This window comes from Corvus cornix, chromosome 22 (assembly GCF_000738735.6).
Source record: "Corvus cornix cornix isolate S_Up_H32 chromosome 22, ASM73873v5, whole genome shotgun sequence".
Classification (NCBI taxonomy): domain Eukaryota; kingdom Metazoa; phylum Chordata; class Aves; order Passeriformes; family Corvidae; genus Corvus; species Corvus cornix.
Window position 1 is genome coordinate 4,716,079 of NC_046351.1, and position 21,126 is coordinate 4,737,204.

The following is a 21,126-nucleotide window of genomic DNA, read 5'->3' on the forward strand; positions in this document are numbered from 1 at the left end:
CCGCGCGGCGGAAGTGACGCCAGGGAGTTGCCAAGGCAACCGCTGTGGGCCTGGGGCGGCGGGACACGGAGGGGATGGGGGCCAGGACAGCGAGACATTGGGATCGATCCCCCGGCCCCCCGGAACCCATGGGGGGAAGGGGGCACCGTGACCGACCCCAGACAGGACACCAAGACTGACCTCGAGGGGGACACTAAGCCCAAGCCCTTGGACTCCCCAGAGACCGGAGGGGGCCAAAGGGGACCCCGGGATAGACCTCCCGATCCCGGGATAGACCCTCCGGAGCCCTCGGGGGTCTGGCCACTTGCTCCCTGCCCCACACTTGGGGGGACTTAGGGGCAGCTTCCCTTAGGGGACGAAGCTGGGGAGGTTGGGGGCTGCTGAGCTCCCCCATGTGCCCCCCGAGCCCCCCCGTATCGCCTTCCTGCGGGGGTGGAGGTGCGAGGCAGGAAGGGGCCTGGGGAGTCGCGGTGTTCTGTTTCAAGGCGTTTTGGGGTTTTGGTCCCCCACAGCCCCACTATAAAAGGTGTCAGGATGCAGGCAGTCACCCACTGTCAGTCACCTGCTGTCACCGGCTCGGTGGGCTCACCATGGCTGCCGCCTTCCTCCTGGTGCTGGTGGTAGTGGGAGGTAATGGGGACCCTCCTGCCTCCCAGGGGGGATGGTCACCCTGAGGTGGCAGGGAGAGGAAACACATGGGGACAATGGGGATGGCAGCCTGGATGACTGAGCTTGGTGGGGCTGGGGTCTGTGTGGGGACCTGTGGGCGGTCGGGATAGGGTCTGTGTAGGGACAGGCACTCAGGGATGTGGGAAGGAGGATGAGGAGACAGGCAGGAGGGATGGTGGGGGCCCGGGGGTTGTGGGAATGGGGTCTCATGGGACCAAGCACCTGGGGGTGGCAAGGATGGGGTCTGCCTGAGGACCCACGGGTAATGGGGATGGTGCCCATGTTAGGACCAGCACCTGGGGATGTTTGGGGACAGGGTCTGCATGGAGATGTAGGAATGGTGGGAACAGAAGGATGTGGGTACAGGCAGGAGGGATGGTAGGGATGGGGCTGAGTACCTGGGGCTGGTGGTTTAGGGGTCTGGGCCCCCAGGGACCTCAGTGATGGGTACCCAACCTGCGGCCACACTCACCATCCTGTCCCCATGCAGCAGCACAGGCCGTGGTCCCCCCGCCCTGCCAGGGTGACCCAATGTCCTGGTGCTGGGACATGGACATGGCCATACGCTGTGGCCAGGAGCAGCAGTGCCAGGACCTCTGGGACAGCCTGGCCCTGGTGAGTACCCCACCCCCAAGTTCTGCCAGGGCCACCCAGGAGTCCAGGCAGCCCTGAGGGTCTTTGTGTCGCCACAGGGGAATGTGGCTGAAGGGGATGACATGGCTGACGGGAGTGACATGGCTGATGGGGACAGCGTGGCGCAGGGCAGGGGGATTAAGTGCAGGCTGTGCACCAAGGCCCTGAAGAAGATACAGGCACTGGCAGGTGACGACCCTGACGAGGTGAGGGGTGATGGGGGTCTGGGGGGCCGGGCTGGGGGCCATCTCCCTGCGGCCCCCTGACCTGCGGTGCCTTTGGCAGGCGGCGGTGGTGGCGGCGCTGCAGAAGGGCTGCCAGGTGCTGGGCCGGGCCAAGGGCAAGCTGTGCCAGCAGCTGGTGAAGAAGTACCGGGACCAGATCACCGAGGCGCTGCAGAATGGGGACACGCCCCGGGACATCTGCACCGCCATGGGCATCTGCCGGTCCTGAGCGTGGTTAGGGCCCACCTATATCCTGATCCTGCATCCCATGGGCTGATCCTGCACTCTGCATTCTGCATCCTGTGTCCTGCACCCCACATCCCGATCCTATGCTTGGGGTTCCTGAACCTTCCCTGCTGCAGCTCTGTAGGGTGGGGGTGAGCCAGGTCACCCCAAAGTGCATTGCGGGGCAGGAGGAAGGCTGGAGGAGCTGCTTCTGCTGGCCCCCGACTCACCCCTTGCTTTTTCCTTTTTCCACAGGCACAGCCCCGAATGCCCCCAAACCCCGATGCTCTTCCAGCCCCTGATGCCCCCACAGCCCAGCCATCCCCTTCCCACACAATAAAGTCCCTCCTCTGGCTCCATGGGTCTTTTTTGTCTGCGCTGGGGGGACACGGTGACAAGGGCATATGGCACCAGGCACTGGCAGGGGATAGTCTGGCCCTGGCCTGCCCCGGCAGGGCCAAGGTGACACCAAAGGTGCCTGTGGTAGCGTGGGGATGTGTACCACGTGGGTCGGAGTGAGCGGTTCCCTCCACACACCTGGGTGGCCCTGGCTGTCACTGTCCCCATGCCTGGCACTGCATCTGTCCCTGCACTTGGCACTGTCACTTGTCACACACTTGTCACTGGCACTGCCATGGGCTTGGGATCATCCGCACTGTCCCCAACACATGGCATTGGCACTGTCCCAGCTGAGCACAGGGAATCCCTTCTTCAGTCCCAGCCAATCAGAGCACAGGGAATCCCACACCCTTTTTTTTTTTTTTTTTTTTTTTTTAAATTCCAGCCAATTGGAGTGCAGGGAATCGCTTCTGTTTGCCCCCAGCCAATCAGAACAGAGAGACTGTGGGTCTCTGAGGCCTGCCACCAATCAGAGCTCAAGGATGTCTTTCTGGTGCCAACCAATCAGAACAAAGGAAATCCTGCTGGCTGAGGTCTGCAGCCAATCAGAAGACAGGGAATCCTGCTGGCTGAGGGCTGCAGCCAATCAAAACACAGGGAATCCTGCTGGCTGAGGGCTGCAGCCAATCAGAAGACAGGGAATCCTGCTGGCTGAGGGCTGCAGCCAAGCAGAGCAGAGGGATCCCCTTCCCCTCTTGCAATGAGCTGTGGGGATCCCAGTGCCACCCATGGGGCTGGGGGCTTCAGGAGCAGCACCACTGGGTGGCTTTGTCCCTTGGAGTGACACAGACCCCTGCAGTGTCCCCAGCCCCTCAACATGCACCCCCCAGCTGTGGGGTGACCCTGTGCTTTGTGAGTACACCAAGACCCCTTGGTATTCCCAGCCCCCCAGGTTGGCTCCACACCCTGTGGTGATCCAGTCCCCCCACATGGTCCCAGATGCCCAAGAGTTACCCCAGCACCCTGAGAGGGCCCTAGATCCTGGGTGCCCCCATGTGCCAGGGTGACCCCAGACCCCTGCAGTGGCCCCAAATATCCCAGATATAACCCCAGACCCCCAAGACAGCCCATACCATGGGGTAGCCCCATACCCCAGCGCTGACCCCAACACCCTGAGTGGGCTCCAGACCCTGGGGAGCCCCAAACCCCCAAAGGGATCCCAACACCCTGTGGTGTCCCAGGAGGACCCCTCCACCCTGGGGTGCTCCGGACCCTCAGAGTGACTCAAAATCCTGGGTTGCCTCCAGAGTCTTCAGAGAACCACAATGTGCTGCGGTACTGCCAGATCCTTAGAGGGACCCCAACACCCTGGGGTGCCCATGACCCCCAAAGGGACCCCAATACTCTGCTCCAGACCCTCTGGTGAACTCATATCCCTGGGGTGCCCCAGACCTTTCAGGGAACATGGGTGGGAACATGGCTAGAGAGGATCCCCCCAATATGCCCCCCTCCATCTGGCCCTTTCTGGTGCACTCAGTCTTTGCACCCCAGGGATCACTGGTGAGGAGATCCTCCACCCTGACACCCCCCAAAGTGCCCCTTTTCTCTAGGCCAACTCCCTTGAGGGGGTCTTTCCCCCAGCAAAGGGGCTGGGGTATGCTGGAGCACCCCTTGCTGCAGCTGTGTGAGGATAGGGGGGTGTGAGGGCATAGGAAGCTCCTCAGCTGCCTCATACGTGTGGGGCAGCCCCATGGGGGTCTCCCTGCCAGCATGGGGGGAGAGGCATGAGGAGCAGTGGCCCAAGTGGCCCCAGAGAAGTCCACACACACCCCATTTATTGGGGGGCCGGAGCCGCCTCCTTCCCACGTCCGTATCTGCTCCCGTAGCGCTCCGAGCGGGACCACTGGCCCTGCCATCCCCCCTGAGTCCAGCTCACTGCCCCATCATGCAGGCCATCTTGCAGGCCACGGCCGAGATGAGGGCGGCCCCGCGCCCGCTGCCTTCCTCTGACTGGATGAAGGTGATGTCACAGCCGGGTGTCAGCTGCCGCACTGTGGCGTGGAAGTGGTCCTTGAAGCTGGGGAGTGGGAACACGGGGTCACAAATGGGGTCACAAACGGGGTCAAGGCTTGGGGGATGAAGGGAAAGGATAGGGATGTCAGCAGGGAGAAGGGTCTGGAGATCCCCACCTGGGATGGAGCTTGTAGACAGAGCCATCGACACCAACAGTGATCTTGAGGGTGTCCTGGCTGCGGCTCTCCCGCATGCGGTTGATGACTCCAGCCAGGCCGGCCGAGCACATCTGGGCGGCGCGTGTGGACACGCTCTCACACACCCGGCGCACGATCTCACAGTCTGTCCGGGACGGCAGCAGCTCAAAGGCTGACAAGATGTTGTAGATCTGCTTGCGGTCATCAGAATCACTGGGATGGGGGGAGAAAAGGGGGTCAGCAAGGGCTGGGGGGTGAGGACCCTGGGTGAGACAGCTGGAGAGGAATGGGGGAGTGATGGGATGGGGGATCCTCACATGGGGCAGTTGTATGGGGTGATAGGATGGGGAACCCCAACTGGGTCAGTCAGAGCAGGTTGGTGTGGGGTGATGGGATGGGGGACCCCAACATGGTGCTGCTGTAGAGGGCTGGTGTGGGGTGATGGGACAGAGGGACCTGGAAGTGGGTCCCCCTAATGTGGAGTGATGGGACATGGGGACCCCAAATGGGACAGAGCAGGCAGGTATGGAATGATCGGATCATGATGTCTCATCATGATGGGCCTGTGACATGGGACACTGTGGTTTGGGTGGCAGGATGTGGGGACTCCAAGATGGACAGTCAGAGCAGGCTGGTGTGGAGTAACAGGATAAAGGACCCCAATATGAGGCAGTCAAAGCAGACTGCTATAGGATGATGGAATAGAAGGATCCTGATGTGGGACAGCCCAGTGCAGAGTGAGAGCACAGACTCCCCAGTATTCCTGGAGCAGTGTGGAGTGAGAGCACAAACCTCCCAGTGCGATGCAGCCTGGCAGGTTTGGGGTGCCACCCCCCAGCCTTGTACCTCTCGATCTGGGACATGAAGCGGGTCTCAAAGGTCCCGCGGGTCTTGAGCTTCTCAGAGGCCTCCCCATTGAAGAGCAGGTTCTCATCCACCAGCTTCAGCAGCACCAGCCGCACGATCTCCCCCATGTACTTCCCCCCAATGATCTTCTCATACCTGGGGGGGACAGAGGCGAGGGGGTGGCATCAGAGCTGGGATTTGAGGGGTCACATCCCACAGCACCCCCTCTTTCCTTCCCCCCTCCTTGCTGGATGTGTTTCCCGTGCATGGGCACGGTCCCGGGCGAAGGATGCCCGTGCTGGGCGGCTGAGCCCAGTGTGGTGCAGGGGATGGGAGGGATGCCCAGAGGAACTGGATCTCTCCTATTCCTTACAGTTGCTGACCGGGGTTAAGTGAGGTCTCGTCCACCACGCGGTCGTACTCCAGGAGGAACTCGTCCAGCTCCCCGGAGGCACCAAAGGCCCCCCACTCCGTGTTCACGCACATCCGCCCCTCGTCGCCCTCCACCAGCTCCACGTTGTGCATCTCCTCCATGTAGCAGGCGTTACAGCCTGTCCCTGCCAGGAATTGGGGATGGGTCTGGGCGGCGGGGGGGCAGCAGTGACACCCCCCGCCACAGCCCTCCCATCCCAACTGGGATAAAGCTGGGATAGTCTTGTGGAGCAATGGGGAAGAACTGGAGAGGGTCCAGACATGTGCCAGGACAGGGGTTGGGACCCATATGGATGAGGGGCATTCCTCAACCTGGTGACTGGCACCATGGCCTACAACTGCTTCAAGGGTGGCTCCAGGACATGGGGGAAAGGTTTTAGACTAAAAGAGGAGAGATTTAGATTGGATACTGGGAAAAAATCCTTCCCTGTGAGGGTGGTAGGGACAAACACAAGTTTCCCAGAGAAGCTATGGCTGCTCCATCCCTGGAAGTGTTACAAGCCAGGCTGGACAGCCTGGTCTAGTGAAGCTGTCCCTGCCCATGGCATGGAGCTGGATAATCCGTAAGGTCCCTTTCCAACCCAAACCATTCTGTGATTTCATGAAAGCTGGAACCAAGGATGGTTGGGAACTTACTACATAGGTCCCAAATCTGTATCCCTACTCCACCCGGCATTGGGATGCAATAAAACCATCAAAATATAGAATCATGGAATGGTTTGGGTTTGAAGGGACCTTAAAATTCATCTCATTCCACCACCCTGCCCTGGGCAGAGACACCTTTGACTAGACCAGGTTGCTCCAAGGGTAGAAGGGAAACTGCCTTAAGTTGCACCAGGGGAGGTTTCTGTTGGATATTGGGAAAATTCCTTCATGGGAAGGTCCGTTCAGCCCTGGCACAGACTGCCCAGGGCAGTGGTGAAGTCCCCATCCCTGGGGGGATTCAACAGCCATGTGGGTGTGGCACCTGGGGACATGGGTTAGTGATGGTCTTGACAGTGCTGGGGAACAGTTGGACTCGATGACCTTAGAGGCTTTTCCAACTCAAACAGTTCCATGATTCCATGCTAGACCTCATTTCAGAGAACTGACTGAACAGCCAGTGACTGCTGTTCCATGAGCACCAGGATTTAGTGACTGATCATGGCTGAGGGCTGTGCTTGGAGCTGCATGTCCTTGTCCTGCAGTGATGGCGATGGACATCCCTCCTGCTCCCCGCCCCTGCAGTGTCCCCACAGCCCTGGCTGGCCACTTGTCCCCACAGCAGGGTCCCAGGGGCTCTGGGCACTGTGCTGAGGCCAGCCCAGCCCCAAGAAGCTGATCAACATCCCAGCATGTGTTTACTCTGGTGAGGGGATGCGAAGCCCAGATGACACATCGGCACGTGGCTGATGGCACAAATGATAGTGAGGGGCTGGGGGAGGTGGGGGGCTGCTCTCTGCAGGGAGTGGGGGATGGAGCCAGCAGAGTTCAAACTCACCCCCACCACCTGGCTCTCTGACACCAGCTGCCTTCCATGGGTCCCTATCCCTACGATGAAGTGCCAGAGCCACCAACAGCCTTGTGGGGGCCAGCCCTGTTATGATGATCACCCTCTTTCTACTCCCAAAGTGCCCCAACCAGGGGCCAGTGCTGGGGCCAGGCAATACCATCGAATGTCCCAACCACCGGACACCCCAGCAGGGTGCCACTGCCACCCCCCCATCCTTGGTGTGTCCCCCCCAAAAGGATGGGGGAAGCAGCAGGGGAGCGGGGCCATGGGACAGTTCACTATCCCCAGCCAGGTGTCCCTGTAGAAGGGGCATCTTACCCACAATCATCCCAACCTCGCACCGGTGATCTTCATAGTAGCAGGAGATCATCGTGGCCACCGTGTCATTCACCATTGCCACCACATCCATCTCGAAATCCTGGGGACAGGGACCATTGTGGGCTCATGGGGGGTCAGGCTGTCCCACAACAGGTGGGTTTGGGGTGGACAGTCTCCAAGGGTGAGGACCTGGGCATGTGTCACACACACGTGTGTGCACACACATGGAACAGCCCTGCCCAGAGACACACTTGGCTCCAGCAGCCCCATCATGGGGACAGCTATGCTCCAGTGGTCCCTTCCTGGGGACACACTAGGCTCCAGTGGCCCTGCTGCAGGCACAGCCAGGCTTCAGTGAGCCCATTGCAGGGACAGCCGGGGTGCTGGGGTCTCGGCACCGCGCCGGTGCCGGCACAGCCGTCTGATCCTCTCACCCCTCGCCGTTTGATGGCGTCCCTCAGCAGCCCCACTACGTTGTTCCCTTCCGCGCCGGAGGCTTTGAAGCCCTTGGTCCAGTTCAGGAGAATGCCCTGGAGTGGGAGTCAGACCGAAATGGGGCTGTGGGGGTAGCTGAGGCTTGGGGACCCCTAAGCCCTCACGCTGCCCGGCCACCCCCTCACCTTGTCTATGTCCTCGTGCCGCACGGGGAAGGAGAAGGTGAAGCCCAGGGGCAGCTTTTTGTGCTTCATCTGGTGCTTGTCCAGGAAATCGGAGATGCACTCGGAGATGTAGTCAAAGAGCTGGAAGACAGGAGGTCCAGCCTTTGCCAAGGGATGTCCCCACCCTCCCACTGCCCTTGGATGGACATTGTCCCCACCATGGGTTCCCCAGGCCTGGCCACCTCCCAGCTTCTTAGGGATGGGGGTGTCCCCTCCAGTGTCCCCACTGAAACACACACTGTGAAAGGGACTGGGATGGGATGGGACGGGATGGGATGGGATGGGATGGGATGCCCCGTGTGCTCCACTGACCATCTCAGCTGTCCCAGTCATGGCATCCTCTGGGATGGAATACATCTGGTGCTTCGTCTTCACCTTCCACTGCCCCTCCTCTCCCTCGCCCACCTTCACCAGCATCACACGGAAATTGGTGCCACCCAGGTCCAGTGACAGGAAATCTCCCACCTCTGCAAAGCCAGGGAGAAGGGAAGAAGGTGATGGGCTCTAGGTAGGCTCAGCCTTTCACATGGAGCTTGACGGGGTCTGAGGAAGGGGTGAGACACAAGGGACTGGGAGTGACACCGTACCAGAGCCCTCGGGGGTGGAGCGGACATAGGTGGGCAGCATTTTGACAGAAGCTTCCTCATGTGTCTCCAGCTTGAGCCCTCGGTCCATCTCCTTCTGCATCCGGTACATCACCTTCTTCAGGTCCTCCTCCTTCAGCCGGAACTCTGACAGGATCTGCTCCACCTGCACACAACACAGCATCAGCCAGGGACGAGGGATATGGGATGCAAGGGGCCTGAACTGCAAGAAATAGCCAAGCTTTCCTTCCCCCAGCCCTGGTTTTCCCCACTGGCACACAGACACCCTGAAATGCCTTATCCTATTGCTCTGCTGTTCTCCTCCAGCTGAACTGAGGCACCAGGGAATCCATAGGACTGTCACAAGGCACCAAGTCCCCTTCTGGTGCTGCCTGCAGGATGCCACAGTCAGCTCTGGGGTCCCTGGGGACCAGGGTTGGCACTGGGGTTCTGCCATCTCTGTCACCCAGCTGAATTTTTGGGATGGTTGTGTAGAAGCTGGCCCCATTCCAGCAGTGACCTGGGACATCCCATCCTGATGAATCCCAGGTTCATTCCCAGCAAGGAGCACTTCTGGCCATGCCATTGAGGAGTACAGCATCTCCCACCAAGGACATGGGATTCTTTTATGATGAAGATGCTGGTGTGCCTTCCTTGTTCCCCTGGGAGCATCCTTCTCCCTGTATCCCACTGGGAATCATGGGTACCATTTTTCACCCATCGAACATGGGGCTAATATGGGGCAGAGGGCAGGCAGGCAGGAACATTCTCAGGGGTTGCTGCCTTGCCTCGCTGCCAGGGAGAGCCGCAGGGCCCACTCCAGGGAAGCACCTGGCAAGCAGGATCCGTGTTTATCCTTTCCGTAGCAACCCCGGGCTCGGCGCAGCCTTCATTAGCCGGCAGAGCTGGGGCCAGGTGCCCCGGCTGTCAGATGCAGCTGGAGCCGGCACTCCTTCACCAGCTGCAGTCGGCAGCATTAGGGCTCATTAGTCACCGGCTCTGGGGAGGCTCCAGTGCTCTCGCCGCACACAGATGTTTGCCTCGAGGCTGCTGCTGTTTCCTGACAGGTTTTGGGGTAGGGGGCTCAAGAAAGCATTTGGGGTGTGGAGCGTCCCAACATTGGGGGCACCCCTTGCCTCGGCTCAGTCCAGCTGCCCTCCATCCTGGCACATCGCCTGGCCCCCAGTGCCATCCCTTGGCCTCCAAACCCTCAAGTGGGGGCTCAGCCCAAATATCTCTGAGGCCCTGCAGAGCTCCTGTGACCTCAGCCACCACCCACAGCTGGGTGGGATCCTGGCACCCCCCCACTCCATCCTGGTCCTGAGTGCTGGGGGTCCATTAGCCCTGGACCCCCAGGTGCTGGGAGACAAAACCCCAAGAGACATGGCTGCAGCATGGACCCCTTGGAACGGAGCCGGGCACCCACAGCAGCACTGTGGTGAGGTTTGCCCTGATCCAGAGGGTGTTTGGCCCTGGATGACTGGAAAAATCCTGCCAGGAAAAGCAAGGAGCTGGATTTGATCTCTCCTGGGTTGTTGGCTGAAGGTATTCAGTGCTAATCCATCCCATGGGGCTGCTTGGCATGGGAACACCTGATCTGCCGCGGCCGGAGGGTCCCCCTCCCAAGGCTGGCACCCAGGAATCCGAATTTTATTTCTCCAATGTTTTTTCCATCTCAGCACCACATGTACCTACTCATCTCTTCACTCGCCTTCAAAACAATGGGCTTGGCTCTCCCCTGGCAGGATTTGGCTCTTCCCACATGACATTATCTGGCTCTCAGCGTCCCATGGAAATGGTGTGTTCCAATGCGTCCCACAAAAGGGATGGAGCTGGGAACTATGTGGCCACTGGCTGCAGGGGCCAGTGACATCCATCTCTGCTGGTTCAGCATGTGCCGAGTCTCCTTGGTGTCCCCTTGGTGTCCCAGTCGGCAGCAGGGAATGTCTCCACTGTCCTCACCCGTGACCCCATGAGCTCAATCCATCTGGGAGAGGATGCTTCCCACAAACAACTGGTTTTTGACTGGGGATGAGCCGTGTGCCATCCTGCTGGGTGCCTCGGTGACAACAATGACAGCCAGCTGAAGGAGGTGACAGGCCGAATCTCATCCCGGGGATGCAGCTGCATGGCTGCAAGATGCCCAGGGTGATGTTTGGATGGTGGGAGCATCCCAGCCCAGCAGAAAATCCTACAAATGCTCCCAGCTCCATTGTGAGCCCTCAGTGCTGTAGGGCCCATGCTGTGCTGGGGGGGTGACCTCAGGGATGGGGACCCCCCTGGGGCATGCTGGGCTGCCTGCAGGCTGCCTGGGAGCTGGTGTCCTCCCCACCAGCCATCCTCCTGGCTACCTCTGTTGGAACCTTGGGAGATGCTGGGAGCACCCGGCCGCTCACTCCAGGGAAGGCTGGAACCCCGGTGAGTATCTGCACCTTTCCCCACACCCACTGGGCATCCCCTGGCCCCCCCGGCCCCCCAGCATTGCCCTGGCAGTGGCCTCACCTTCTCCTTCCTGCTGCTCTCCATTCTGGCTCGGTGATCCAGCATGGGGGCAGCTGGCGAGGTGGGGTGGGCTGCGGGCCAAGCCGTGCCCCCCTCAGCCCCTGTGCCCCCACCGTGGTGCCTGGCCTGGGGGAGCCCCCTGCACTGTCCTGGAGGGTGTCTGGCAGGCGCTGGGCTGCTCCGTCCCTCGCTCCACACGCGGATGCTCCACTTTCGCTGCGTTATCTCATCTGACGCCCCAGTCCGGCACCCACTGAGGGGGTCCCGATACCCCCGGCCTCAAGCAGAGGGGCAGGGAGCAGGGCCCGGGGCCCTGGTGGGATCAGCGCTGTCGCCCCACATCCTTCGCTCCAGAGGGATTCCACTCTCGCTCTCCCGCTCGCTTCCTCAATGTGTCAATAAATTCCCGGGCTGGTGTTGGTGCGGGGGTCCCAGCCCGACGCAGCAGGTTCTGGCAGCCCCTGGGGACCCCCTGTGTGTTGGCGAGGCTCGGCCAGGACCCTCCCCGCAGGGGCCGCTGGCCCCGTCACGCGAAGCACCACGCCCCGGGTCACCCGTGTCCCCGTTGTCATACCAACGGCTCGATGGTGGTGGCAAGCACTCCACCGGCCGGCTTGGCAACCGGCATGCTCCCATGGAGACCGCGGACACAGCACGGCCTACAGACACCCGTGGAGGGCCGAGGGCGACTGGGAAGTGCTCCGAGCCCCCAGGATGGGAAAGGATCCAGCGGTGCTGGGATTGACACCAGGCGTCGCAACAGATCGGGGATGGATGCTGGATTTGAGGACGGGGATGTGGCAACTCCCATCGCCCCCAGAGCCGCGTCATCCACCCAGCGTTGCGGAAACAGGGGACTATGGGGGTCCAAATGGGATAAGGAGCACCTTTGGTCATGGGTGGACCCCAAAACCTTCTGGTCTTGGTGTGTGGCAGCATCTCCTCAGACACAGAGCTGGGGAGGGTCCCTGGGAAGCCTGGATGGGTGTTGGGGTGACAGCCCCATGGGGGACTGAGGGGGCTCTGGGGAGGACAGAGGTTTTGTGGGTGGCAGAGCAGGGCCTAGGGGACACAGGGTCACCGCACAGTACCTCACCTGCCCCCTGTGCAGGGAGAACCTGGGGGCACAGGAGGGCTCTGGCAGCCCTGCCCCTGTGCTGGTGTCCACCCGTAGAGGGGTCCTCACCCCTTCGAGGGGTCCAAAACCCTCGGGAGGTTCACCCACCCCTCGTCAGTACACCCCCACCATGGAGGGGTCCCCACCCAGGGGCAGAACAGCCCCATGGAAGGGTCCCCAGTCCCCAGGGTGTCCCCCAGCACCCGGGAGAGGCTGTTGCCTCCGTGGGGCCCCTCCTCAGAGGGTCACTACACCATAGGGGAAGGCTCCCCACACAGGGGAGCCCCATCCCACAGAGGGACCCCCACCCACACAGGGGAACCCCATCCCACACAGGGGACCCTCACCCCCCAGAGGGACCCTCACCCCACCCCACACAGGGACCCCCCCCCCCAGCGCGGTCCCGGCCCACAGCGGGAGGAGCGAACAGGCCCCGCCCCCGTTGCTGGGCTCAGCGCCCCCTGCTGGCCGCGCTGGGGAACGAGCACTGCCCGCACCGCCAGCGCGGCGCTGATTGGCCGTGCGGCTGAGGCGGGAGAGCGGGGAGGCGGGCGATGATTGGTCAGAAGGCTTGGGGGCGGAGCGGTCTCGGCGCATGCGCAGGCCGGGAGCGGTCCCGTGGCAGTGTCCGGGCTCGGGGCGCTTCCGGCGCCGCGGTTCCCGTTCCGGGTCGCGCCCCCGCCGTGTCGGCAGCGCCCGCGCTGAGCCGCGCCCGCCGCTGTCCCGAGGCACTGCGGGGCGAGCTGGGCCGGTGGGGCAACGCCGGGCTGGGCGGGGCTGCCCAGGGGCCGGCGGCTGGGTTGTAGTGGGTTATACCGAGGAGTGGCCGGGTTACACTGGGTGGAGGGGCTGGGTTACACTGGGCCAGCTGGGTCAGGTGAGGGTAGGGGTTGGTTAGGCTGGACTAGGGAGACCTGGCTGGGCGGGGGTCGGGATGCGCTGTCAGGCTGGGCTCCGGGGGTCGGGAGGGTTCTGGCTGTCTGGGATAGCATTTAAAGGACGGAAGGAGGGTTTGGGGGCAACCCCAGGCACGGCTGTGGCAGAGGGAGGTCCGGGGGTATCCTGGCCCCTGCATGGCCTCAGCCCCAACCCTTTTTTCCCCCCAGGCACACGGAGCCACCGCGATGAGGCTCTACAGCCTAAGTGTCCTTTACAAGGGTGACGCCAAAGTGCATTTGCTCAAAGCTGCCTATGATGTGTCCACCTTCAACTTCTTTCAGAGATCCAGGTGGGTGCTGGGCCGCTGGAACTTTTGGGGGGGCTGGGGAGGGGGAATTGCCTCCGTGTGCTGTAGGCTGGTGTGTGGCTCAGGCAGGACCTTGGGGAGGGGAAGCAGAAGCTTTTGGGAGGTTTTCTGCCCCACTGGGGCTGCAGTGGCAGCAGTGAAAGGCTTTTCTTAAGGGGTAATACCCCTAGAGCCACAACCTGGGTGCTGTGACCTGCTGCAGCACTTGGAATGATGGGTCAGCCTCAGGAATGGAGTGAAATTCCTGGAGCCCCAGCCAGCAGTAGGTCAGGTCTGACTCCACAAATCCTCCAGTGCAGCCAAGCCATGAAATCAGGGTGCGGGGATACCCTGGGAGTGGGCTCAGCTCTTTCCCCTTGGGTGGGGTGAGAAGAGGCCTGTCTGTGCTAGGCTCACAGGACTCGCCTGGATCCTGGTGCCCATGGGTTGTTTGGACTCACTTGAAGCTTTTCCCAGCCCACAAAACCCTGCTCAAGTTATTCCAATGGCTTCAGGTGAGCTGGTTGAGCCCCAGATGCCAGTCCAGACTCCCGGTGTTCCACTGCGCTCACAGGGATCAGGGAGCTCTCGGCAGCTCCCGAAAACCTCCTGAAGCTGTCAAACAAAGCAGGAGCATGCTGTGGAACAGGTTGTTCCCAGTGCCTGCCTCAGATGGTAAAGGAGTTAGGAAATTCTTCTGGGACCCGAATTTTCAATGCCAAGGTTTTATGGAACCTCAGGCACATTTGGTTCTGTAATTCCAGGGGTAAAGGGGAAAGACTGAAGTAAGACTGTCTTAAAAAGCTCTTTCTTAGCCAAATGTGCGAGTGGGACGCGGAGCGGTGCCAGCGTGTGACATCAGCTCCAGTCCCAAAACACTCTGTAGCTGCAGCTCTTGTTTTCCCAAATCCTGGGAAAATTCCCTGTGTGTTTATGCTGTGGGCTTCCCCCACAGCAGGCTGCGTCTCTGCCTGAAGAAGAGCCTGGGATTTTGGGAAGAGCAGTGAGGTTTGGAGAGGGTGTGTGTCAGTCATGCAGCTGTTCCTGGGATTTGATGCTTTTCCCAGGCTGATTCATGGGTGGTGCTCGGAGGATCTGCAAGAGCTTGGCCCAGGTGTGGTGTTTAAGGTGTGTTTAGCTGAAGTTTGGGTTAAAATGCTGCACATTCATTTTTTTGAGGCTCTGGAGTTCCCAGAGAGTTGGGTCAAAGGGTTGGGTCTGGGATAAACAGGGCTGTGGCTCCTGGGAGCTGTGGAACCTGCTGGGCGGGAGCACAGGGCTGGGCTGTGCCAGTGCCTCATGTCTGCTGAACATGCGCCAGGGAATTTGGCAGGGTCAGGAAGGCAGAGTGGAGTCTTGAGTGGGCAGTTCCTTCAGGAATACTGGGAAATAAAAGCAGTATTCACAGTGGAAGAGGTGTCCTTGAAGAAGATACATGCTGGGATCTAACTGACATAGGGTTGTGATGCATCATTCAAGCCTAAGGCATCGTTCGGACTCAGTGATCTTAAATGTCTTTTCCAACCTAGATATGAAAACCTGGGGTCATGGTGGGGGCCGTGGCTGGCAGCAGATCCCTAGACTAGGAGGAAGGTGTCCATGTTCCCTCTCTGACGAAGCTGAGATGTTCAGGATGTTCAGGAATCCTTGGGCTGGACTTTGTTCTGTAGTGCCTGAAACCCCGACAGTCCAGAGTCTCTGTGGAACTGGTGTCCGGGCTGGGAGGATTGCAGACCACTCTAAGGGATGTGTAAACTGGGAGAGGCAACTTCCCCTCTGGAATTGCTTCCAGCAGTGGGAGGCAGTCAGAAGACCGTGGTCTTTGCCATGCCAGTGTCTCTGTCCAGTGGCGTTTCCTTGGCACCACATCACCTCCCAAGCAGGAGCTGTCCCACTCCTTGGTGTTTGCAAACTTTGTAACTTGATCCTTGACAAATATCCCTTCCTGGGATTTTCCAGCTGAATTGGGGAATGTGTTGCTCCACATTGGCTAATTCCAGCATGCCCACGATGTGGTGTTTTGGAAACAGGTTTATTTTACTCTTGCTCATTATTTTTGGCCTCTTTTCCTTTGCTGTGGGATGAGGAGGGATCACTGAGGAGCCTGTTGGACAGGCCTGAGCCTGGGCTCAGGAATGTTTTCCAAACTTAGAGCAAGTCTGGCTTAAGGATATTCTTTAACTTTGACTCACAGGGGTGGCTGGATGCCTGGGGGGTCAAACATCCCCCTGGGATGGGGAGGGCATCCCTGTCCTGGGCTCAGCGTGGGCAGGGCGAGTTCTGCCCCTGTGACCCGCTCAGGTGAGACCCCACCTACAGAGCTGCCTCGAACTCTGGGACCTGACATCAGAGGGATGTGGAGCTGCTGGAACAAGTCCAGAGGAGGCCACAGAGATGCTGTAAGGGCTGGAGCCCTTCTGCTCTGGGGGCAGGTTGGGAGAGCTGGGGCTGTTCAGCTGGAGAAGAGAAGGACCTGGGGACCCTTAGGGTCCCTTCCAGTGCCTAGTGGGGCTTCAAGAGAGCTGGAGAGGGACTTGGGACACAGGCACGGAGTGACGGGCTGGATCGATGGGCAAAGGCCAACGCTGTGAGGAGTCAACAAGCCCAAGTGATGGGTCCTGGTCTTGGGCCACAACAACCCCAGGCAGCACTCCAGGCTGGAGCAGAGTGGCTGGAGAATTGGAAAAGAACCTGGGTCTCCTGGTCGGCTGTGACTGGGCATGAGCCCAGGTGTGCAAGGAGGCCAATGGCACCTGGCCTGTGCCAGCCATGGTGTGGCCACAGGCCCAGGAGAGTGACCATCCCCTGTGCTGGCCCTGTTGAGGCCCCTTGAGGGCTGTGTCCAGTTCTGGGCCTTTCATGGCAAGAAGGACAGGGAGGGATTGTCCTGCTCTGCTCTGCACTGGGGTGGCCTCACCTCAAGTCCTGGGGCAGTTTTGGGCACAACAAATTAAAAAAAGATGTTAAGCCATTGGAGAGCATCCAAAGTAGGCCACAAGGATGAGGAAGGGTCTGGAGGGGCCATATGAGGAGCATCTGAGGGCATTTGATGTGTTCAGCTGGAGGAGACTGAGGGGAGACCTCCCTGTGCTCTTCAACATCCTCCCGAGGGGCAGCAGAGAAGCAGCTCCGATCTCTGTGACCACTGACAGGACCTGAGGGAATGGCTGGAGCCGTGTCAGGGGAGGGTTAGGTTGGATATCAGGAAAAGGTTTTTCCCCCAAAGGGTGTTTGGGCACTGAGCAGGCTCCCCAGGGCAGTGGTCACAGCACGAAGCCTAAGTTCAAGAAGCGTTTGGACAATGCTCTCAGGGACAGGGTGGGATGGTTGGGGTGTTCTGTGCAGAGCCAGGGGTTGCACTCAATGATCCTGATGGGTCCCTTGAACTCAGCATATTTTATGATTCTGTGATTCTAGTGGAAGGTGTCAGCAGGGGATGGAACTGGATGGTCTTTAAAGTCCCTTCCAACCCAAATCATTCCATGATTCCATGATGCAGCTGGTCACCAGGTGTTGGCCGGGCAGAGCCAGGTTCAGTGGCATTTTTGCTTTCTGCTAAATCCCCAAAAAGCAAGTTCAGCCCAAGGACACAAGCCTGTCACTGCAACTGGAGGGCTCTGGGTGCTCCCCTGGGTCTGGGTGGTGGCTGGAGGTATGTGTTTGGGGGTTGCCACTCTGCAGAGGTGCAGGGTCCAGCCTCTCTCCCAAGTAAAACCCAGTGCTCAGCTGCAGCCCCACAGCCCAGACTCGGGGACTGGGGCGGGGGAAGGGCTCGTTACCCCTGCACACCGGGGTGCTGTGGGCCAGCTGCTTCCCCAGCACTGCCCCAGGCCCTGCGCTGTGTCCCCACAGTGTGCAGGAGTTCATGACGTTCACGAGCCAGCTGATTGCGGAGCGCTCGGCGCTGGGCAGCAGGGCCTCGGTCAAGGAGCAAGGTGAGAGCAGCGTGTCCGCTTCCCTGCGGCCCATTCCTGGGGAAGGTCCCGCCAAGCCCAGTGCCCGGGTGAGCGGCACTGATGGCGTGAGGGGCTGGGCCGGGTGTGAGCCCAGCTCGGTGCAGCAGAGGCTTTGGAGGGAGCAGGGAACTGCTCCAGTGTCTGCATTCTCCATGTCCCCCTTGGCACCCCTGGAGCTGTTGGGTTGCAGCCCCCCCCAACTTCCCCGACCCCCCCACCACAGGGTGGCTGTGCTGGCTTTGCCATGCAAGCGCAGGCTCCGTATCCCAAATTCTCACCTCGTTCCAGCCTCCCTGTCCTGCTTCACATGCCTCCCGAGCCCCAGGACATGTGGGGCACAGCCTGGATTGGCTGCTGGAGCCTCTTTAATGACACCCCAGCCTTGTTATTAATAAAATTAGTTAAAAATAGGCTGAGCTCTTCCCCCACTGGTTTTTATCTACCTCTGGCTACCATGTGTTGTCGGTTTCATGTCCCACACTGTGTGGCATGGCTGTGGTCCCCTGCCACAGCACAACTTGGGGCTTTTAATTTTAAGCCCTTCCTGCTTTCCTAATGAATTAATGAAAAATGCAGGTGCTGATGACACCTTCCGGGGTGGTTTTGGGGAGGGGGGAAAACTGTGGGGGCTGGGGGGAAGGTGGTGGGTGCTGGGGAAGGCTCAGGACCTTTGCTGCATCTCTAACAGGAATTTCCTTCCCAGAGTACCTGTGCCACGTGTATGTGCGGACCGACGGGCTGGCCGGAGTGGTGATCGCAGACAATGAGTATCCACAGCGGGTTTGTTTCACCTTGCTGGACAAGGTGAGGGCACATGCTGGGAGCTGCTCCAGGGGCCTCCTCCAGTCTCCCCACCCTGGCACATGCAGGGCTTTGCGGAGAGTCGGGGCCGGCCACCTTGGCCTGGGCATTGCTCTGGTCCTCGTGTGCCAGGCCTGTTCATTCGTGTCTCTGCCCTCAGCTCATTCAGAAGAGGAGGAGGGGTGGGGGGGCAGGGTCACCAAGGTGGTCAGAGGGCAGGAGCACCTCTCATGGAACGGTGGAATTGTTTTGGTTGGACAAGCCCTGCAAGGCCATCAAGTCCAACCATTTCTCCAACATGGCCAAGGCCACCACTAAACCATGTCCCCAGGTGCCATGTCTGTGTGTTTCTTTGGATGCTTCCAGGGATGGGGACTCCACCACTGCCCTGGGCAGCCTGTGTCAAGGCTGGACAACCCTTTTTGTGCCTCTCCAGCCTGGAGAAGAGAAGGCTCCAGGGAGACCCCAGACCCTCTTCCAATACCTAAAGGGGCTCCAAGAGAGCTGGAGAGGGAATTTGGACAAGGGCCTGGAGGGACAGGACAAAGGGCAGTGGCTTCCCACTGCCAGAGGGCAGGGTGAGATGGGATATTGGGAAGAAGTCCTTCCCTGTAGGGTGGTAGGGACTAACAGAGGTTTCCCAGAGAAGTTGTGGCTGCCCCATCCCCTGGAAGTGTCAAAGGCCAGGCTGGACAGGGCTTGGAGCAACCTGGTCTAATGGAAAGTGTCCCTGCCCATGGCAGGGGTGTGGATGAGCTGTAAGGTCCCTTCCCAAAAATCTCCAGATCTCCTATTTTGACGAGCAAAACCCCTCCAGCCACTGTGGCCCCACAGCTGCGGCTCCTGGGTGGTAACTGCTGCTTCCTTACCTGGCAGGTGCTGGATGAGTTCTCCAGGCAGGTCAGCAAGATGGACTGGCCCTCAGGGTCACCTGCCACCATCACCTACTCTGCCTTGGATGGATACCTCAGCAAATACCAGGTACAGACCCCTGGGACGCTGCAGGGCACCAGGACAGAGGATCCCTGTGCTCCCTACAGCCCTGAAAGTGGCAGGGGAGGTGGGCAACACTCTGGCGCATGCTGGGACCCCGGTGCTCTGGGGCTGTGTCCAGGGGACCCTGGTGTCCCTGTGGTGGTGCCAGCAGCATGTTGTTTCTCCCCAGAACCCCCGTGACGCCGACCCGATGACCCGAGTGCAGGCAGAGCTGGACGAGACCAAAATCATCCTGGTGAGGCTGCAGGACGCTCCTGCCTGCACAAGCCGGTGGTCCCTGGGGGCACGGTATGGGGCAGGGGTAGAGTCGACCCTGGAGACCTCCCTGGTGTGGGAGCTTCCTTTTCCCTTCCCCTTCTTCCCTTCCCTCCTTTTTTCTCCTTGGGCATTTCCCAGCTGGCTGGACACAAGCACCAGGGCTCTGACCCCTCCTCCAAATGCTGGTCTCTTCTCTGCCTGGCGACCCAGTGGGAGCTCTGCTGCTACTGCCCCCGGCCAAGTTCCCGTCTCCCTTGGGGCTGCAGAGCTGGGGGGACTGTAGGAGGGTGGGATGGGGGATGGTGGCACCTCCATCTCCTGCTGCAGGGTGTGGGGGCCTGGTGCTGGGGCTCAGCACATGTTTCTCTGGCAGCACAACACCATGGAATCACTGCTGGAGCGTGGGGAGAAGCTGGATGACCTGGTCTCCAAATCAGAGGTGCTTGGAGCACAATCCAAAGCCTTCTACAAAACGGTGGGTGTGGAGGGTCACCCCCTCCCTGAGGGAGCTGGAGATGGGTGGAGCGTCATCCTTGGGGGGTCACCCCCAATGGATAAACCCTGGGGCACAGCTCTGGGTGCCAGGCAGGGATCACCCCTGTTGCTGCGGGCTTTGGGCCTGGAGAGAGCCCCAATTCCAGCTGCAGAGCCCCACAGCCCCTCGCTGGGGGTGTCCTGCACCCTGCAGTGAGGGGGGGGTGATGCCCATCCCAGTTCCTGGCACCAGCTCTGGCCAAAAGGAAAGGAGCCTCCGTGTCATCAGCCTTTGTGCTGTGCCGGCCTCTTCAGCAGGAGAGGGGCCTCGGGTGGGTGGCCCTGGGACCCCCAAACCCTTGGGGAGTTTTACAGATGGTTTTCCTTCTCTTCTTAGGCCCGAAAGCAGAATTCCTGCTGTGAAATCATGTGACATGGAGCCCGGGGTCTCCACCTCCGGACCACCAGCCCTCCACCCCCCTCCGCAGCCACCCCAGGGGTGTTCCTGGGGCTGGGCCGAGGGTCCTCAGCCCCCTGGGCTGATGTGACTGTTGTCCACCTTGAGGGGACACCAAGGCTGGCACCGGGCCAGCACACATGGGGGGAGGTCCACACTGAAGACCCCCCACCCTTGCTGTTCCTGGGACAGCTTGGACCAGGGGGCACCCGGCCACGCACTCCCCTGCCTTCACACCCCCCAGAAGCCTGGAGGGGCCGTCCACTGCTGTCCAGGGGGCTGAGGGGGCAGGTGGAGTCCCCTCCTGCCATCCCAGGGGCTGGGGGGGCTTTATGTATTTGTGTCCTAAGGGTGAGCTGGGGGTGGGAGAAGGGGGGAAGGGAAAAAGAAGAGGTTTCTTGGGTGGGGGGTGCTCACTGCCTCCCTGGGTAGTTTCTCCCTGCGCCTGGAGCTGTGTCCCAGTGCTGGAGGAGGGGGGAGCTCACCAGCCTGCCCTGCACCTCGGAGCCCCTCCCCTGCTCCCACCAGCCGGGGTGGGGGGGGCTCAGCACCTGCCAGGGCCCAGCAGCCCTCACTGCCTCCTCTTCCTCCTCCTCGGGAAGGGAAAAGTTGGACTTGGGCTGTACCTTGCGGTGCTCCAGTTGTTTCCATGCCCTGGCTGTGCTGGCCAGGGGGATAAAGTCGTATTTGGCAGTTGTACCTCTGTTCC

General features: G+C 60.5%; 3 protein-coding genes across 12 annotated transcripts; 2 read left to right on the forward strand and 1 right to left on the reverse strand.

Annotated features, from left to right (window-relative positions):
- Positions 1-61: 61 nt before the first annotated feature.
- LOC104683154 (prosaposin-like) lies at positions 62-2,108 on the forward strand. 3 transcript variants are annotated; one of them, XM_010389849.2, is made up of 5 exons: positions 64-630; positions 1,160-1,284; positions 1,362-1,508; positions 1,588-1,760; positions 2,007-2,108. In XM_010389849.2, the coding sequence occupies exons 1-4, from the start codon at positions 393-395 to the stop codon at positions 1,753-1,755; spliced, it is 678 nt and encodes a 225-aa protein (XP_010388151.1). In that variant the 5' UTR covers positions 64-392; the 3' UTR covers positions 1,756-1,760; positions 2,007-2,108. The 3 variants fall into 3 exon arrangements, with proteins under 3 accessions (XP_010388152.1, XP_010388151.1, XP_010388150.1); XM_010389850.2 differs by having other exon boundaries at positions 62-630; positions 1,163-1,284; positions 1,588-2,108; XM_010389848.2 differs by having other exon boundaries at positions 65-630; positions 1,588-2,108.
- Positions 2,109-3,801: 1,693 nt separating this feature from the next.
- On the reverse strand, positions 3,802-12,357 carry GCK (glucokinase). 3 transcript variants are annotated; one of them, XM_039564192.1, is made up of 10 exons: positions 11,134-12,356; positions 8,635-8,797; positions 8,360-8,514; positions 8,009-8,128; positions 7,823-7,918; positions 7,389-7,488; positions 5,520-5,703; positions 5,147-5,302; positions 4,280-4,513; positions 3,810-4,167 (listed from the first exon to the last, which is right to left on the reverse strand). In XM_039564192.1, the coding sequence occupies exons 1-10, from the start codon at positions 11,176-11,178 to the stop codon at positions 4,023-4,025; spliced, it is 1,398 nt and encodes a 465-aa protein (XP_039420126.1). In that variant the 5' UTR covers positions 11,179-12,356; the 3' UTR covers positions 3,810-4,022. The 3 variants fall into 3 exon arrangements, with proteins under 3 accessions (XP_039420128.1, XP_039420127.1, XP_039420126.1); XM_039564193.1 differs by lacking the exon at positions 7,823-7,918 and having other exon boundaries at positions 3,806-4,167; positions 11,134-12,357; XM_039564194.1 differs by lacking the exons at positions 7,389-7,488; positions 7,823-7,918; positions 8,009-8,128; ... (1 more) ...; positions 8,635-8,797; positions 11,134-12,356 and having other exon boundaries at positions 3,802-4,167; positions 5,530-5,607.
- Positions 12,358-12,879: 522 nt separating this feature from the next.
- Positions 12,880-21,116, forward strand: YKT6 (YKT6 v-SNARE homolog). 6 transcript variants are annotated; one of them, XM_039564254.1, is made up of 8 exons: positions 12,880-12,978; positions 13,357-13,478; positions 17,328-17,410; positions 18,135-18,235; positions 19,109-19,213; positions 19,398-19,516; positions 19,860-19,961; positions 20,358-21,116. In XM_039564254.1, the coding sequence occupies exons 2-8, from the start codon at positions 13,375-13,377 to the stop codon at positions 20,506-20,508; spliced, it is 765 nt and encodes a 254-aa protein (XP_039420188.1). In that variant the 5' UTR covers positions 12,880-12,978; positions 13,357-13,374; the 3' UTR covers positions 20,509-21,116. The 6 variants fall into 6 exon arrangements, with proteins under 6 accessions (XP_039420188.1, XP_039420190.1, XP_039420192.1 ...); XM_039564256.1 differs by having other exon boundaries at positions 12,896-13,001; XM_039564258.1 differs by having other exon boundaries at positions 12,970-13,055.
- The last annotated feature ends 10 nt before the right edge of the window (positions 21,117-21,126 follow it).